At 44.5% G+C, this 18,489-nt stretch overlaps 1 protein-coding gene across 1 annotated transcript in view; it reads left to right on the top strand.

Annotated features, from left to right (window-relative positions):
* Positions 1-18,489, top strand: part of STAC (SH3 and cysteine rich domain) — a 341,487-nt gene that overhangs the window by 303,699 nt on the left and 19,299 nt on the right. The window contains exon 8 of the mRNA XM_068236530.1: positions 8,771-8,853. Coding sequence (XP_068092631.1) covers positions 8,771-8,853 — 83 coding nt within the window. The remainder of the gene's footprint in view (positions 1-8,770; positions 8,854-18,489) is intronic.

Here is an 18,489-nt window from a genome sequence, read left to right on the forward strand (position 1 = left end):
TCCTGGCCCGTTCCCCCCAGCCGCAGCCCAGCAAGCCGCTCTAGCCAGGGATGGCCGCGTCCCACGTGCTCCCCACGTGATTACTCCTCCAGTGTGGTGCACTCCAAGGCAGTCCTCGCTGAGAGCTAGCCACTACCGGCACTTCCTCCACTGCAAATCGGAAGCACCGAGGATCTCTGCTTGCTCGGAGACCAGCCACCCACAGCGCTGCAAACCAATGCTGGACTACCATTACCGCCAGCTCCTCTGCAAACATTATGCCGCTGCAGATGAAAGCACCACTACTGGGCCCCTTGTGCAACCCACAGGTAGGAACTGGCCACCTTTGCACCCTCACCTATGCACCATACACTGCTACTGCCTCTCTGCCTGGGCATCCGCCTGCCTGCTACTCTGCTTTCCTGCTCCTGTCTGCACCAGATCTGAAGGGGTGCTTGTTTGCTTCTGGACCTCAGCCCATATATACTGTGCAGCTGTTTATGCCCTCTGTAGCCCCTATGCCCTCTTGAGATAGACTGTATTGCACTGCTCAGGGGATGGACTGTACCGCACTGCTCATGCGGTGGACTGTATTGCACTGCTCACGTGATGGACTGTATTTTACTGCCAATGTGATGGACTGTATTGCACTGCGCAGTTGTCGGTCTGCTTGCACTGCCCATGTGATGGACTGCATTGCACTGCTCCTATGATGGACTGGATTGCACTGCGCATGTGATGGTCTGTTTCTGCACTGCCCATGGGATGGTCTGTATTGTACTGCTCATGTGATGTACTGTTTTGCACTGCTCATGTGATGTACTGTTTTGCACTGCTCATGCGATGTACTGTTTTGCAATGCTCATGGGATGGACTGTATTGCATTGATTATGTGATGGACTGTTTTGCATAGGTTCTACACTGCACTGTCACTGTAAAAAGACCAGATGATGGGCTGCTTCCTGTTCCAGCTTCACAATGCCCCTGGTGATGGGGAGCTGGCACTTACATCCATGCCCCCAGCACCATCCCTCCCCCCTCCTACCACCTTCACCAGATCGCAGCTACTCAAATGGGAGCAAAATGCGACCTGCTCCCAGAGGGCAGGCTCCTGTACAACTCTGTCTGGAGCCATGTCCAGTAAATCACCGCCCCTGCGCATAGACCCAGCAAGAGCCAGCGGAGAAGAGGATGTTGAGCTGGTGCCAGGGTGAGGCTAAGGAGGAAAAGTCTGCGGTCAGCCATCCCTGCAGTCGTCCTGGCAAATGTCTGCTCCCTCCCCAACAAGTTGGATGAACTACAGCTCCTCGGTGACTAGAGTGATCTTGGCAACAACACACCAGTCACACCACAGAAACGTGGCTTCATAAAGACATTCCAGATAGTGCCCTTCATCTCCCAGGATTCAGCCTCATCAGAGCAGACCGTGACAGCACCCTCTCGGGAAAAATGAAAGGCGGCAGCATCTGTTTTTATGTCAGCTTCACCTGGTGCTCAAATACCTCCATACTTGCCAGAATATGCTCCCCAGAACTTAAGCTTCTACTTATAAATTGCAGGCCACAATACTCTCCCAGGGAGTTCTCCTCTTATGTCCTCGCTGGAGTGTATATTCCTCCAGTTGCCGAGGTCAAAAATTCCCTGCGCGCTCACAGCGACACTGTCACACAGTGGGAGACGTCCCTCCCAGACTCACTGTTCATTATAATGGGAGACTTCAATAGAGCCAACCTCCACCAAGAGCTACCAAGTTTCCATCAGCATGTCACCTGCTCCACTAGAAACGCTAACACCCTTGACCACTGCTACACTGTCCTGAAAGATGCATACAAGGTCAGCCCTCGGGCAGCTCTAGGCGCATCTGATCACTGCCTCATCCACCGGATACCCACCTACAAGAGGCGCCTGGAAAAAACAGTCCTCAAGTCCACCAAAGTATGGTCAAGCGAGGCTAAGCTATAACTTCAGGCCTGCTTCAACTGTACAGACTGGGAGGCCCTGAAAGCACCAAACCTGGATGAGTGGGCGGATAACATATCATCATACATCAGCTACTGTGAGGACCAATGTATACCAACGAAAACTTTTAAACTTTATCCAAACAACAAACCATGGTTCACCAAAAAACTACGACATCTGCGGAGATGCAAAGAAGCTGCACACAAAGCTGGCAACCAGGAGGACTATAGAAGGGCAAAAAACAACCTGAACAGTAAACTGAGAGTTGCCAAAAAGAGCTATGCTGAAAAGCTGAAACATAACCATTCCTAAAATGACCCACAAGCTGTATGGAAGGGGCTTAAAGAGACACTGAAGCGGAAAAAAAATTATGATATTATGATTTGTATGTGTAGTACAGCTAAGAAATAAAACATTACGAACAGATACATCAGTCTAATTGTTTCCAGTACAGGAAGAGTTGAGAAACTCCAGTTGTTATCTCTATGCAAACAAGCCATTAAGCTCTCCGACTAAGTTAGTCGTGGAGAGGGCTGTTATCTGACTTTTATTATCTCAACTGTAAGTAAACTGTTTACTTTTTCTCTGCTACAGGAGAGGTCATTACTTCACAGACTGCTCTGAAAGACTCATTTTGAATGCTGAGTGTTGTGTAATCTGCACATATTATAGAATGATGCAATGTTAGAAAAAACACTATATACCTGAAAATAAAAGTATGAGAATATTTTCTTTGCTGCTAATCTTCTAGTAATTATTCATAGTACACAACCAATTCACTATATCATATTTTTTTTCGCTTCAGTGTCTCTTTAAGGTCGCCACCAACTATAAGGCCCCCCCCCCCCTCAACATGATACTCCCAGTACTGAGCTTGTCAAGAACCTCAGCGACTTTGTAACGATTGGTGTTAGCAAGAACACATTTCTGATTATCAGGTGATCTGCAGTATCACCTATAATACAGATATATACCTGATTATATGATGATCTGCAGAATCACCAATAATACAGATATATAGTTACTGATGTGTTAGCTAGCAATGCTAATATGCCACTAAGAAGTGACGTAATCTAAACACACTTTAATGCACTAAGTGTAGTGATTGGTGTAACAGTAGTACTGGCAGTATTAGCACTAACTCACCAGAGGAGCTGGTGGGCACTACCCGTACTGAACCTCTCACCAGAGACAGGGGGTCCCTGGTGAGAGTAGAATGGTCAGACAGATCAGATCGGCAACAGACAGACTGGTCAGGTACAGAATCGACAGACAGAGACAGAACGAGTATCAGGCAAGGTTGGCAACAGGATCAGATAAATAGAGGTACAAAATCAGGAGACAGAGGCAGAATGAGTATCAGGCTAGGTTTGGCAACAGGATCAGATAGGCAGAGATACAGAATCACTGAGAGTAAGATTGGTCAGAACTAGCTAGAGTCATACACAGATAATCAAGCAATAATAACAGTAGTAATAATGATTCCTAGTCTTGTGTGAAATCCCTGGTTTCCTCTCAGATCAAAGCACACAGGAACTATCTAAGGTCTGAGCGCTAACACGAAGTATTCATGACAGCAGACAATTTGCAAGTGAAGCCGAGAGGCTTATGAAGCGGAGGAGACCCCCAAGGCACGCCCACCAGCCTCGGCCAATCAGGACGGCGAGCGTGCTCTCTGACTTCAGCCGACCAGCTGGTCAGCTGACGCGCCTCCTCTTGGCATAAAGATCCTGACGGTGAGCGCGCACACGCTAATGTACCCCTGAGCCCAGCAGAGACATGCGTCCTCGGCGTAATAGACGCCTGGGACGCAGAAAAATCAGCAGGCAGGGACCCAGCAATGACCGCAGTGGACCCACCATCCACCGCAGCCAACATACGATTACTCCCCACACCCGTCCTCGGCATGCTAGACGCCCGAAGCGCAGGGAGCCTGGCAGGCAGCGAACCAGGAGCAGCTGCGGTGGTACTGCTATACACCGCAGCTGACATGTCACTATTCATTACAGACTTCTACTGCAGATTTGAGGACCAAGCTGCACCTGCAGGGCTCCTGCAGCCGCCTGTTCCATCCTCTACCCTATCTGTTCCATGTTCAAACTCACCCTCTCTGGCTGTGAACGAGGGCAACATTCTGCAACACCTGTCAAGGCTAAACGCTAGAAAAGCCTAAGGCCCAGACAGAGTGTCACCAGCATGCCTGAAAACCTGTGCTCAACAGCTAGCTTCTATTCTCTCCATCTTTACCAAATCCCTTCAGGAAGGCAAAGTCCCTGCATGCTTCAAGAGATCGACCAGCATCCCTGTCCCCAAAAAGCAGGGAGTCACCGTCCTCAACAACTTCAGACCCGTGGCCCTCACATCCGTCATTATGAAAACTTTTGAAAGCATGGTTATGCCCTTCCTAAAAGCCCTTGATGGACTTGCACCAGTTTGCGTACAGAGCGAACAAGTCCACCAATGACGCCATTAACATCTGCCTGGAGTCAGTTTACGAGCACCTGGACAGACCGAACTCATATGCCAGGATCCTTCCCCTAGACTTTAGCTCAGCGTTTAACACTATCAGCCCCCAAATACTTCAGGAGAACCTGGCTGCACTGGAAGTCCACCCCACCCTGCGCCTGTGGATCACTGACTTCCTCACAAACAGATCCCAGGTCGTCAAGCTAGGCGATATCCTCTCTCAACCAAGGACCACTAACACAGGGGCCCCACAAGGCTGCGTACTGTCACCGATCCTGTACTCCCTGTATAGAAACAACTGCCCGTCCACAGAAAGCTCTGTCAAAGTTATCATATTCGCCGAGGACACCACCATTGTTGGCCTTATTACCAATAATGACGAGCAGGCATACCGTCATCAGGTTGAAAGAATCTGCAACTGGTGTAGAGAAAACGAATTGGTCCTTAGCACCACAAAAACCGTTGAGATGATCATCAACTTTAGGAAGCGTGCCCCCACTCCACCCCCAATCCACATAGACGGCGCGGAAGTCGCTAGAGTTCCCTGTGCTCGTCTCCTGGGTACAACCATCTCCAACGACCTGAAATGGAAGGTCAACACCACCTCCACCCAGAGGAAAGCCCAGCAGAGGCTATTCTTCCTCCCCCAACTGAGGAAGTTCGGTATAGACCAGAAACTTCTGACAAGCTTTTACCCAGACACAAACTACAAAGGGTCATCAGTTCAGTGGAGAGAATCATCGGAAAACCACTTCCCCCTCTGGACCTACTCTACAACACCAGACTGCGCTCCAAAGCTTTGAGGATTGCGAATGATCCCTCACACACAGGCTCCCACTTTTTCAGGCGGCTCCGTTCAGGCCAGAGGTATCGGTCCATCTACACCAGGACTTCAAGGCACAAGAACAGCTTCTTTCCGTCAGTGGTCAATCACTGAACTCTCTCGATCAACTCCCGTCTCCCACTACCATCACCTCCTCCCCGGACTCTCCTTAGACCAATCTCCCACTACTAGTTGTTGGAATCGGACTTTAAGCATGCCTTCACTGCTAAAACCCCACATTTCCCTGTGGGAATGTTTTTCTGTGTGTAATTACTGCATTGCTTTTGCTTGATGTATGCTACCATGTTATCTTTACTATCTCTATTGTGTGTCCTTTCCTGTCTTCAAGCGCTGTTTTGTGCCATGACCAAGTCCTGCTTGGCAAAAATAAAATGATTCTGATTCTGTAGATGAGAACCAGAAAAAGAGAAGAATATTATTTGATTATTTTCATGGGAACATTAAATGTGAACATTTCTAGTGATCGTGGTTTTTATTTCGCATTTTATGCATTTTCATGTTTGTATATTTTGTAGATTATTGTTCATATCTAAATAGTTACAGAGAAACCAAATCTCTCATACTAGTTTTAGAATGTGTATCTTGCTCTTGAGGTTATATTTTAATACTATATTATATGCTTAACTGTATATTTGAGTTTTTATGATCCCTGAAGCTGTGTAATGTATCTCTCAACTTTCATTAGGGGGTGGGTGTCACCTCCTCCAGACTTTACAGTATTATCTCATCATGCTTCTAAACCCACTCATCTACATGACAGTGATTCAGACTTATTTGTGACAGAGCTTATGCTGTAAAGTAATACATGATTTATGGATACGCTTAATTAAAGTGAACCTGTAAAGATGTCCAAAATAATAATAATGCTATAATGCAGTCTTAGGCCAATATTGGTGGACCTAGATCCTTCACGCTATTTCAGGTTCATGCTTTCCAAGAATCTTTCAAAAGACCAATGCGAGTACCAGTAGATTGTAAGAGTTTGCACATTTGACTTCTGAATGGTTGAGGTGAAAGAAGCTAAGCTTAGCTGCAAGTTGGGAAGAATTCGAGGTCCTCTTGAACTGTATGTGTCCATCATCTAGAAACAATGCTGCACAGTATTTGGGATATATAACCCATTAAAACATGAACTTGATGGCACCATAAGCTGGGTCATGTATTAGTGCCTAGAAAAAGTTTAGGCTTGAGGTGCTCTAAACACACATTAATTCATTAAAAAATATGAGTCTAATAAAGACTGTCAGTTCCACCTTAGACCCCTATCTGGCTATGAACATTCAGTTATTAGAGTTTTGAATAATGTGTGTCTCTTAACCCCTTAATTTAATTTGATTGACTAGAACAAAGTATTACATTTTCACAAACAGTGTAATGTGCAATGCAAGCAATGTACATTACATAGTGTGACGCCAATTAAAATTTATGTTGGCTGTATGTGCGTGTACATTTTGCCGATATTTAGTGAATATATTCCGAGGTACTGTACTAGCTACCGTCTACACTGTTCAAATTCTAAAGTGAGCATGTCCAGGAGATGGCCTTAACCATCTGATCTTTACTTTTCACATAGTTCAGAGGTTGCTACATGTATTTAGTCTTCAAGCAAATACAACAATATGTAATGTACTGTATGTACTTGTTACCTTTTATTAATGTGGTATTTTGCTTCTTAATATATAACTTGTGCAATTTTATTACTTTCATAATTTTATTATTTTCACTGAAGCTCAACTCCAGACAAACGAGGAGAGTGCTATGCTAGTGATGTAATCAGTGAATGATTAAAGGATACCTGAACTGCATGGTCCCTCTTTGTTTGTGTTGGTGTCCCCTACATGTTATAGCTGTGCACCCCATACAAATCTCCGACTAGAACCAGTGGGACGCATGCTCTGTCTGTTCTGTGCACCCTCTTCTATTGCACTCCCGACTGCCTGTGACTCCGGCACACAGCTGTGGAGATGCACCCAAACTGCAGCTGAGGAGTCATACAGCTCGTGTAAACACTAAAGAAACCCCAGGTCTCGTAAATTTTGACTGAGTTCAGCTGTGCTTTAATGGAAACCTAAAGTGAGGTGCAGATGGAGTTGTCTTCTTCTTCTTCTTTTTTTTTTTAATGCCAGTTCTTTGCCCTATTCTTAGTCAATCACTGATCCAGAATGAATATGCAGCTCAGCTGTGTGGCCTTATGTCTGACTGCATTGGCTGCATGCTTGTTTCAGGTATCTGACACTATTAAAAACCACAATATCAATATGATGGCCATGTCACTGACACTTTTAAAAATGGATTAAAGACTGCAGCTTCCATATTCCCCTCACTATGCATTTTCTTTAAGTACATGTTAAGTTTATTTATTTCCTTTCATGCCTTGCACCCACACTGGAAAAGGAGACAACCTGCAAGCCAATAACACCCTCTTTTGTGTGAAGAGCTTTCAGTTTGTTATATTGTAATATTGATAAAAAAAAAACCATCAACAATCAAAAAAATCATCAAAACCTCACGCGTATCGGAGCTCATGGCCCCTTAATCATAGCTATGATTAAGGGGCCATGACTCCGATTACGCGTGAGCTTTTTTTAACTTTTTGTACCCACTGATGTGATAATAAATGGAGAACTTTTTTCACCCAGCCATTGGTGTAGCGGAATTTTCCTTTTCTACTGGTTGCTGAGCTCTACAAGTTCCTGGCTCCCTCTGACCTTCCTGTGTGTGGATGTTGCGTGTCCTCTCCTGTCTTGTTTTCCTGCATATAGAGTACCCAGCAAGCTCATGGTGAACCAGAACTACTAGGAGTGTGTAAGGGGCTACAATGGACCAAAAGGCCCTCCGAGGGCCCGTTTCCACTATCGCGAATCTGCATGCGTTTCCTGCATGCAGATTCGCACAGCCAATACAAGTGGATGGGCCTGTTTCCACTTGTCAGTTTTCCTGAGCGTTTTTCTGTGCAGGATTTTTCTGCACGGCAGAGCCCTCAGAATTCGCCTGCGTGTGGAATGCATGCGAATCGCCGCTAATGTATTTAATAGGGAAATCGCCTGCGGCTTTGGTATGCGAATTTTCACACGAATTTGCATGCGAATTCGCATGGAAATCAATGGAAATGCACACCGGCAATGCCATGGTTAAATTCGCATACAGCGTCATTCATGCGATTTTTCATGCGAATTCGCACGAAAATTCGCATACACCCGCATGCAAAATTCGCATCCGCATGCGAATTTTTACCGCGGCGATTCGCACCGCACCAGTGGAAACGGGCCCTTACTAAAATGCTATGGAAAACAAATGTTTGCTTTGTGGAAAGCAAACTTTTGTTTTCCAAAGTGTACACACACACACATACACACACACACATACACACACACACATACACACACACACATACACACACACACACATACACACACACACATACACACACACACACACACACACAAACACACAAAAAGATAAACAATGTTTTCCTATGAATAAATGAATAGGAATAAATTAGACATTTTTATTTCACTACAGGTGCCTGTATTTAAAGATTCAGTAGACGCTTTTGTTGCCTTGTACAAATTTGTACCACAAGAAAATGAAGACTTAGCTATGAGGTAATTTTTTTCATGTAGTGCGTCAATCAAAAGCATATTTAAGGTATATTTAATATACGTAAAAGTATTTTTCAAGTTACTGCTTATGGTTCATGTTTGTGGCTCTTATGTAACCCTTTCTTCTGTTATCACAACAGATTTCAAATAAAGGTGCATGCATTATAAATCAATGGCTTCCTATTCAATTGACTTTTTTCCTGAGTTTTCTCCCAAGAAACCTCTGGGAGAAAATTGTGAATGTTTACATGGCGTGTTCAATAAAAACATGGAAAGCTTTAATTATTTGTGTGGTATTAATTTAAGCAGACTGTGATTGTCTCTTGTTGTGACTTAGATGAAGATCAGATCACATTTTATAACCAATTTGTGCAGAAATCCATACATTTCCAAATGGTTCACATACTTTTTATTGCTACTGTATATATTCTTTTGAGAGCTGTAAAATATGTAAGTGCTATATAAATATATTACTGGTTGTGTGATTGTAGTTGCATGCAGGGGAGGACTGGCCAGGGGGGAGGGGGGGATTTTCCCTCAGGCTGCCTCTCATTTATTGATTAGGCTGGTACAGTGCCTAGTTCACAAAAGCGTGATAACTGCTATTACGGCAGTTATCATGCGATCTGCCGCATGCGAAGGTTTGCTCGTGTAAAGGATTACTCTGCGATAACGCACAGAAATGTTTGTTTATCAAGAGGAGTAATCCTTTACGCGCGCAAACCTTCACACAGCAGATCGCATGATAACTGCCGTGATAGCAGTTATCACGCTTTTGTGAATCAGTGCGCTTCTGTCCGCTTTTTATCAGCACATCGATGTTACAGACTGATACGTGTTGCTGAAAAGCGGACAGAAGAGCACTAGTGTGAATGAGGCACAGAGCAATTAGAGGGTGAGCAAGCTGGTAATTATACACAGCCTGATGCAGAGCAGAGGGTTGCATGCAGGGTCTGTGGGGAAAAAAACTGTCTGGTCTCCCACCATTGTTAAAATGACTGCATGTGCACAGCAACATAAGGTGTTGTCTAGGTTGAAAGGTTTTTTGATAGTCCCTAGACTCCAGAAGGGCTGCTTGCAGACAGTATTTAGAACTCTTAGGGCTGCTGGCAGACAGTCCCTAGACTCCAGAAGTTGCCTCTGTGGGATGTGGGGCTGCAACACAGATAAGCTCTTTGCTCCATCTCAGGCTATTCTCCGTCTCTTCCCCTCATTCACCTTTGTTTCCCTCTTCCCCTAGTGCTATCTGGCTGTGTCTTCTTGTGTTATAAAACGACAATGTACAAATAATGTCTAATTAGTATTTCCCACTTTTCATGTTAAAAATTAGAGCTAAAAGTTCTGTGTTACTTTGTGTAAATTTTAGCTGCATTTGGAATGATTCATTAGCAGAGGCAAGTCTGTGTTTATGTAAAATTCGACATCAACCAGTACTGGTCTCTGCCCTTCTCAGAAAGGTACAGTGAAAGATGTTTAGACTGGCTTGGTGTCAGGTTTCACACACAATGGCTTCAATTCATCAAGCATTACCGCATTCGGTAATGCTGAAAACAGCTGACTTAACGGAGCACTTAAGAAAATGTTAATTCATCAAAGCTGTTACCGAATGAGAAGCTGAAATGACAGAGCAATGAGATAAATTACCGACATGTGCTCAACACATGTCAGCAAATGTCAGTAAATGTTAATTCATCAAGGTTACAGCATTAGCTCACACATTCGGTGATTATCTCCAGCTCTCCCCTGTCATTACAGGCTTTGAAAGCCTTCTGTGTGAATGTTTTCATGATTAGCAGGAGCAGGCAGCCAATAGAAACAGCCCCTGTTCTTCTGCAAGTGCCGCTGATAGGTGCTGATAGGTCACAGGCTTCTCCACACAAGCTTCCAGACCCCCCAGGCAGTGAGCAGAGAGAACAGTGGTGTAACCCTTTGAGTCCCTGTTTGAATATGCAAAGATGCAAGTGGTGAAATCACCAAGCATGGCATTTGTAATGTCTCCAGGAAGTTTATCTAGGTTGTGGCAAATAAGTAATGTTAAGAAACACTGATGGACAGATTCAGAGCAGCAGAGGCAGTATAAGTAACAGTAAATATAACACGTTTACATGTAAAGGGATGTCTGGATGCCTTCTATTGTTATCAGCTTGTAACAACACATAGACATTCCAAGCTGCTCTGCACCACTCTGCTGTTATCTAACAGCCTTTGATGAACTGAAGCCGTAGTACTTCGGTAACTTAACGAACCTCTACCACACATGTGAAAATATTGATGAATTAGCACAGTGAAGTGTAAAATACCGAATGCGGTATTTTAAAGACTGGGATTTTGTTATCGAACACCCTTTGATGAATTGAAGCCAATGTTTACTCATATAGCAGATAAGAGATACACAACTTTTCTTTCTGCTAAGCATGGCACAAGGGTTTCAATGCATTCTCCTCAAACACTTCAGCCATCCCTGGGAGCCCAGAATCTTATCTGGAGTGCTCATTCATAGAAAAAATACCAGCAGTTGCTGAAGTTCTGAACTTTTTATTTAGTTCCCAGGACCTTCCAATGGAGAAAAAGAACGAGACAGGGACACCAGGGGCCCCTGATAGTGTAGCACGTCGAGGGTATGGGACACTCAACAACACTATGTGCTGAATACTCACAAGAATAGGTTGCAAGACCAGCAACCACAGTGTAACGGCTGGTGAGGAAAGCCCATCCTCACTCGAGTTCTTAAGTCTTTGACAATGTAGGTCGCTCTCCAGGAAAATAAAAAGGGTTGTAAGGGTTCAAAGGAACATACATGGCCAACACCCCGAGCTGAGGGGGTTGGTGTGGGATATTACTGGGAGGGAGGGGGCGCCCCAAAATGTGATGTGTGGAAGGGATAGTGTCAGCTGGATAAAACATAAATGAATAGGCTTACATCCATGGACAGTTCTAGCTACAATGGGACCCTGGAGCAAAAGTAACGTGGGGGCCCCCCCGACACCTACCCCGGCAACAAATCCCCCCCCCCCGCCCCGCTCAAGACCCCGAGACAAGTCAGGAGGAGACCTAGCAGGGCCCAGAAGCACTTACAGGCTCTGGAGCATTTGCTCAAGCACTGCCCCCCTCCCCTAAGTATTATAGCCAAATGCACCCCTAATTACCCCCTCCTAATATTATAGCTATATGTGCCCCTAATAACCACCCCTCCCCACAGTATTTTAGCCATATGTACCCCTAATTACCCCCTCCCAATATTATAGCCTTATGTGACCCTAATGATCACCCCTTCCCCCAGTATCATAGTCATATGTGTCCCTAACAAACTATGATAGTTATATATGCCACTATTGTCCCCCCCCTTCCCCCAATATGATAGCCATATGTGCTCTTAATGCCCTCCTCCCCACAATATGATAGCCGTATGTGCCCTTAAAGGGATACTGTAGGGGGCCGGGGGAAAATGAGCTGAACTTACCCGGGGCTTCTAATGGTCCCCCGCAGACATCCTGTGTTGGCGCAGCCACTCCCCAATACTCTTCTAATCTAAGACATCCTGTGTTGGCGCAGCCACTCACCGATGCTCTGGCCCCGCCTCCGGTTCACTTCTGGAATTTCTGACTTTAAAGTCAGAAAACCACTGCGCCTGCGTTGCCGTGTCCTCGCTCCCGCTGATGTCACCAGGAGTTTACTGCGCAGACACAGACCATACTGGGCCTGCGCTGTGCGCTCTTGATGACATCAGCGGGATCGAGGACACGGCAATGCAGGCGCAGTGGTTTTCTGACTTTAAAGTCAGAAATTCCAGAAGTGAATCGGAGGCGGGGCCGGAGCATCGGTGAGTGGCTGCGCCAACACAGGATGTCTTAGATTAGAAGCCCCGGGTAAGTTCAGCTCATTTTCCCCCGACCCCCCTACAGTATCCCTTTAATGCCCCCCTCCCCACAATATGATAGCCGTATGTGCTCCTAATGTCCCTCCTCCCCCCAATATGATAGCCATATGTGCTCCCAATGTCCCCCCTCCCCCCAGTATGATTGCCATACGCTCCTAATGCCCCCTCCCCCAACTATGATAGCCATACAGTATGTGCCCCCTAATACCCCTCCCCCCACTATGATTGCCATATGTGTCCCCAATGCCCCCCTACTATGATAGCCATACAGTATGTGCCCCCTAATGCTTCCCCACTATGATAGCCATATGTGCCCCCTAATGCCCCCCTCCCCCCACTAGCCAGCTAGTCTCTCATCCTCCCAGTACAAGTATATGTGCCCCCTAACGTCCACCTCTCACCTACAGCGTTATTAAGCCGATGGGAGATATACAGCAGTGACGGCGGCGGCACACTCTAACCTGCTCTGAATAAAAGGCGATACAGGTCTGTCCGTCTCCTCTGTAGTGCTGCTGCCGTGCACTTCCTGCCTCTGACATCGGCCACTAGAGCCCAAACACAGAGGCAGGAAGTGCACAGTAGCAGCACTATAGAGGAGACCGACAGATCTGTATCGCCTTTCATTCAGAGCAGCTTACAATGTGCCGCCACCGCTGCTGCTGTATATCTCCCATCAGCTCCATAATGCTGCGGGTGAGAGGGGGACGGAGCGCACACGAAGGGGGGCTGGAGCAGCTGCTGCCTCGGAGGCAATATCATTTAGAGGGGGATGATGGGAACATGTTGGGGCCCCTCTTGGCGCTGGGGCCCTGGGGCAAATGCCCCTTTTGCCCATATGGAAGCGCCGGCCCTGCTTACATCTAAAAGAAGGGGGTAGCTCAAATAAATTAATACATTTTTAATAGAAACTAGAAACTTGAATGATAACGTGTTTTGTGGATCGCAGTCCGCTTCCTCAGATCAAATAACATAAAGGCCCATATGCAATTAACTTTTTCTCCTCAGTTTTCTGCCAGGTGATATTTTCTCACCTTATCAATAAAATGTGTTCTAAGCCACCAGTAAGCAAGAAAATATTTTTGACAGTACTTCTTTGCCTACTTTTGGTATTTTTTTCAATTAAAGAATGCTGAAAAGTATTTTAAACAGAACATGAAAAATTATCTCCTAGGAGAAAACTTAGGAAAAAGTGAATTGCATATCGCCCAACGTGTCTTAATACTAGCATTTTGCAAGCAGGCAGCACCTTTATATCTATATAGAGTTCCTCCTTGCTTGCAAAACGCTAGTATTAAGACCCTTGTTGTTATTTGATCTGAGGAAGTGAATTGCGATCTGCGAAGCGCGTTATCATTCAAGTGTCAGGTTTCTATTAAAAATGTATTAATTTATTTGGGCTATCCCCTTCTTTTAGATGTAAGCCTATTCATTTATGTTTTATCCAGCTGACATTATCCCTTCCACACATCACATTTTGGGTTGCCTCCTCTCTCCCAGTAATATCCCACACCAAGCCCCCTTTATAATTCTCAAATTTTGCCAAATTATGTTTTATTACACTATTTGTAACGCCTCTTTTGTTAACGTTAATTTTCAAAAAAACAAAAACTACTGTAACAACTTATTACCTATTAGGTTAATTGCAAACAGGTCAGTAACATAATTGGGTGAAAAAAAATTCCTAGAGAGGCTGAATCTTTTTCAAGTGGATGTGGAGAGGGGAGCACCGCACTGTATGCATTGCAAGGCCAAAAATGTCTGCTTTAGCTTGGTCCTCCACAATCAAGTTTTTAGCATGATCTTGTAAAACGTCCTATATTCTCTACCTTCTTTCTTCTAGAGTTTATATATTTGTAAAACTTTTTGGGATTTAACTTTATATCACTAGCCACTTTTTTTCCGCTTCCTGTTTTGCATGTATGATTTTTTTTTTCAGTTTTTGTTACATTCCCTATAACTCTTTAGTGCAGATGCAGTCCCCTCATTCTTTAACCTCCCTGGCAGTACGCAGATAAGGTGGCTGCGTCCGCGGGAGGGATTTTTTTAATTCGAAGTGTTTTTTTTTATGTTAGCTAGCACTAGGCTAGCTAACTGTGGCCCCCAAGTCCCCTGGCACTGGTCTGACCCCCCCGATCGCCTCCAGCAACACTCACCCGTCCGAGATCCCACATGAGCCGCAACTTCCAGATTCGCTTCACTCGTCGCTATGGCGACGATTGGACATGACGTCATGATGTCATTGGCGTCATGATGTCATTGTCGTCATGGCGTCATGCGCAGTTCCGATCCTCCCCATAGCGCAGCCGGGTGCTGATTGGGAGGCTGCGCCATCGCGGGATCCCTGGGGGGTACGTATACCGGCAATCGGCGGCGATCAGAGGCACTTGGGGGACATGGTTAGCTAGCCAAGTGCTAGCTTGACCAAGTGAAGCCATTTTTATTTTTTAAAAAATCCTCCCGGGGCGATCCCCTGCGGCGGCTAGCCCGACACTGTGTCAGGCTTACCGCCAGGGAGGTTAAGGCACTATAAGCATTCCTTTTACACTTAATCATGTCTAAAACAATATTATTTATCCATACTGGCCTTTTTTAAGATCTAGAATTTTTATTTCCATAAGGTATGTACATTCTACAATAGTCATTAAGAATCTGCTTGAAAGTTTGCTATTGACTTTCAGTGTCCTTGCCCTGTAATTGACTCTCCCAGTCTACCAGTCTTAGCGCATCCCTGAGCTTGTTAAAGTTAGCCTTTTTAAAATTCATAGTTTTAGTTGTCCCCTTGTTCATGTTCACAACCCTGTTGAGTAGTAGGTCAAATGTTACCATATTATGGTCATTATTTCCCAAATGTTCTCAAACTTGCACATTAGATATAACATCTGATCTATTTGAAATTACCAAATCCGGCAGAGCATCTCCCGTGGTTGGTTCTGTTACCATCTGAGACAAGTAATTGTCTTGCAGTGTTGATATAAATCTGCCACTTCTACTAGAGCGAGTGGCCTCAATATCTCAGTTAATGTCTGGATAATTGAAATCACCCATAATTAGGACCCCCCTTTTGCTAGCAGCTTTTTTAACCTGCTGCAATAATTGCACTTCCTCCATTTCATTTATTTGTAGAGGTTTATAACAGACCCCAAAAAGCAATTGACAACTCTTATTGCCGGCATGAACACTTACCCATAAAGATTCCACACTTTCACAGTCCTCCTCAGCCATGTCATCCATCAAAACTGGAGACAAGGAAATCTTAACAAACATACATACCGTCCGCCTCCTCCTTTTTTACACTGAAAACATTTTGCATGTTGACATACAGAAACTATGATGAACTGTTGAGTAGGGGATTAGTGCTATATAAATGCATAATAATAATAACCACTACCCACTGATGATGCCCAATAATGATGTATTTATTTTACAAAATGCATGCTTGCTTGATATTGTAAAAAAAAAAAAAAAAAGTTTGCAGCGTAGTATACATACAGTACATAGAATACTATATAGCATAAATGAAGTAAATCTACAGAATCCTCCACGAGGGGATTCACTAGTCCAAAACCTGTCATTAAAAACCGTGGAATACAAACCAGTTAAGAGGATCAGAGTCATCAGAATAATATGGTAATACCTAGTGTAAGTGACAGCTACATAGAAAAGAAGTAATTTACAGTGCAATTTACTCTGGGAGAAGTGACTAGATAAATGTAAAAGCTTGAGAATCAGAGTAATTATAAGCACAAGCTCGCAGTGAAAGGCAGCAGCAGATCATTAGAGCAAGCCTGCAGACAAACACAAAGCTAATGATGAGTATTTCAGCATGCTTAATGTTGTGAAGCAATTTGATGATCCAAAGAGATGTAAACTGTCAAAGTTAATAAAAATGTGTATATCAGTAGATAAAATGATATTCTGCCCAGAGAATGTGCTAGCAGCTGGGAATGATAATACTGTAGGAGCTTGTGTGCCATAGCAGTGAATCAGTCATCAGGCGGTTAATATGGCAGATCTGTTAATACACATAAAGCTGAAGCTGCTGGGTTTCGATTCTACAGCAGATAGAAACTTGCAGCCTACAGTATACATACAGTACGTAGAATAATATATAGCAAAGTAAACCTATAGAATCCTGCATGAGGAGATGCACTAGTCCAAAATCTGTCAGTAAGAGGTTCAGAGCCATCAGAATAATAATAATATAGGGTAAATAACAGCAACATAAGAAATAAGTCATTTACAATGCAAGTAGTTAGGGAGAAATGCAAATGTTATGTATGTGTACACAGCTATGTCGTGTATGTTTTACAGCTTTTCATAATAGCGGCCCTCCTAGCAGAGTCTGTGTGGATGAGGAATCCAGGCTGCCTAGGGGGGCAAAAGTACACCAACAGCTAGAGTGATTTATCTACTAAACTCAGGCTGAAGCAAGCAATGCAGAGCAGATCTAGGCTGCCATCATGTGTATTTCCCAGGTGGAAATACATCATCAATGCCCAGCTCAGTGGGCAGGGAAGGAGATGCTCTATTGCCCTGTGTGGCCCTCAAAATCATCTCCACAGTCAAGTCAGCACCATCCAAAACTGTTCAAGCTCTTTTATTGATAAAAAGGTAGCATAACAAGCATGCTACCTTTTTATCAATACAAGAGCTTGAACAGTTTTGGATGGTGCTGACTTGACTGTGGATAAGACGTTGAGGTGCCGGAGTGTGCAGAGGCACTACAAGTCACAGCACATCAACCTCCCACCGTGGGTGCTTGCTACACACTGACCTACTACTGGCCCTCAAAATCACACCTTGCAACATTCAAAGGATTTTCTGCTGAGAGTGGGCATAGATATAGATTGGGGTGCCAGGGGGGGGGGGGGGGGCAAAGGCAGATATCACAACAGGAGCCAGATGGTGCTTGTTAGCATGCAGAATAACTTCCAAGTTCTTTTTGACCCACAGCAGCACCCCGTACCTTGGAGCAGAGATACACCAAGTTGATTTATGTGAAAATAACCTTACAGTCTGACAATTAATAACAATTATAGTATAATAGAGGGTGGAAGGGTAGCCACTCAAAACCCATAACTCCGTGGGAGTGCCCTAAAATTGTTCCCACTTGGACCAGAGTAAGAGAATTCATAACCAGAGTTACGAAAATAACCATCCCTAACGATCCACTAATATGTATATTGGGAATAGTATCCGGTATAGCACGCCTAAGGGCGCAGCAGGCACTGGCTGGAATATTACTCTACTACTACAGGAAATCCATTGTCCTTAACTGGAAAAATGAGGACCCTCCTTCCCTGTCATTCTGGAAAAAACTGGTCAACGACTCTGTTCACCTATACAAGGCCGCATATATTGCTAGGGGTTGCCCCCAAAAATTTGAGAAAGTATGGAAGCCATGGACGAGCAACAAATTAACGGCATAAGTGACACATGAGTAAACAGTTTAACACATTGTCATATAGCTAGTTAATACTGTAAAATACTGTGATAAGCCTATGGTAGTACATATGTAATTCCCTATATCCTGCATTTCGGTGATGTGCTGGGGGGGAGGGGGGTGAAATGCTTTATAGGGCTAGAGTCTTGTAAGTCTGGTAAATGTGTATGGAGTATGTACCCCACCTGCGAGTGGGAACCTTCTATGTTCGTTGTTTAATTTTAAAACAAATAAAAAGAATGTTTAAAAAAAAAAAAACCCATAACTCCTTTGTGTGCAGGACTATGAGGTTTAATGTATTGCAGCTTCAGGACAGGTA

The sequence above is a fragment of the Hyperolius riggenbachi genome, chromosome 5 (assembly GCF_040937935.1).
Source record: "Hyperolius riggenbachi isolate aHypRig1 chromosome 5, aHypRig1.pri, whole genome shotgun sequence".
Taxonomy (NCBI): Eukaryota; Metazoa; Chordata; class Amphibia; order Anura; family Hyperoliidae; genus Hyperolius; species Hyperolius riggenbachi.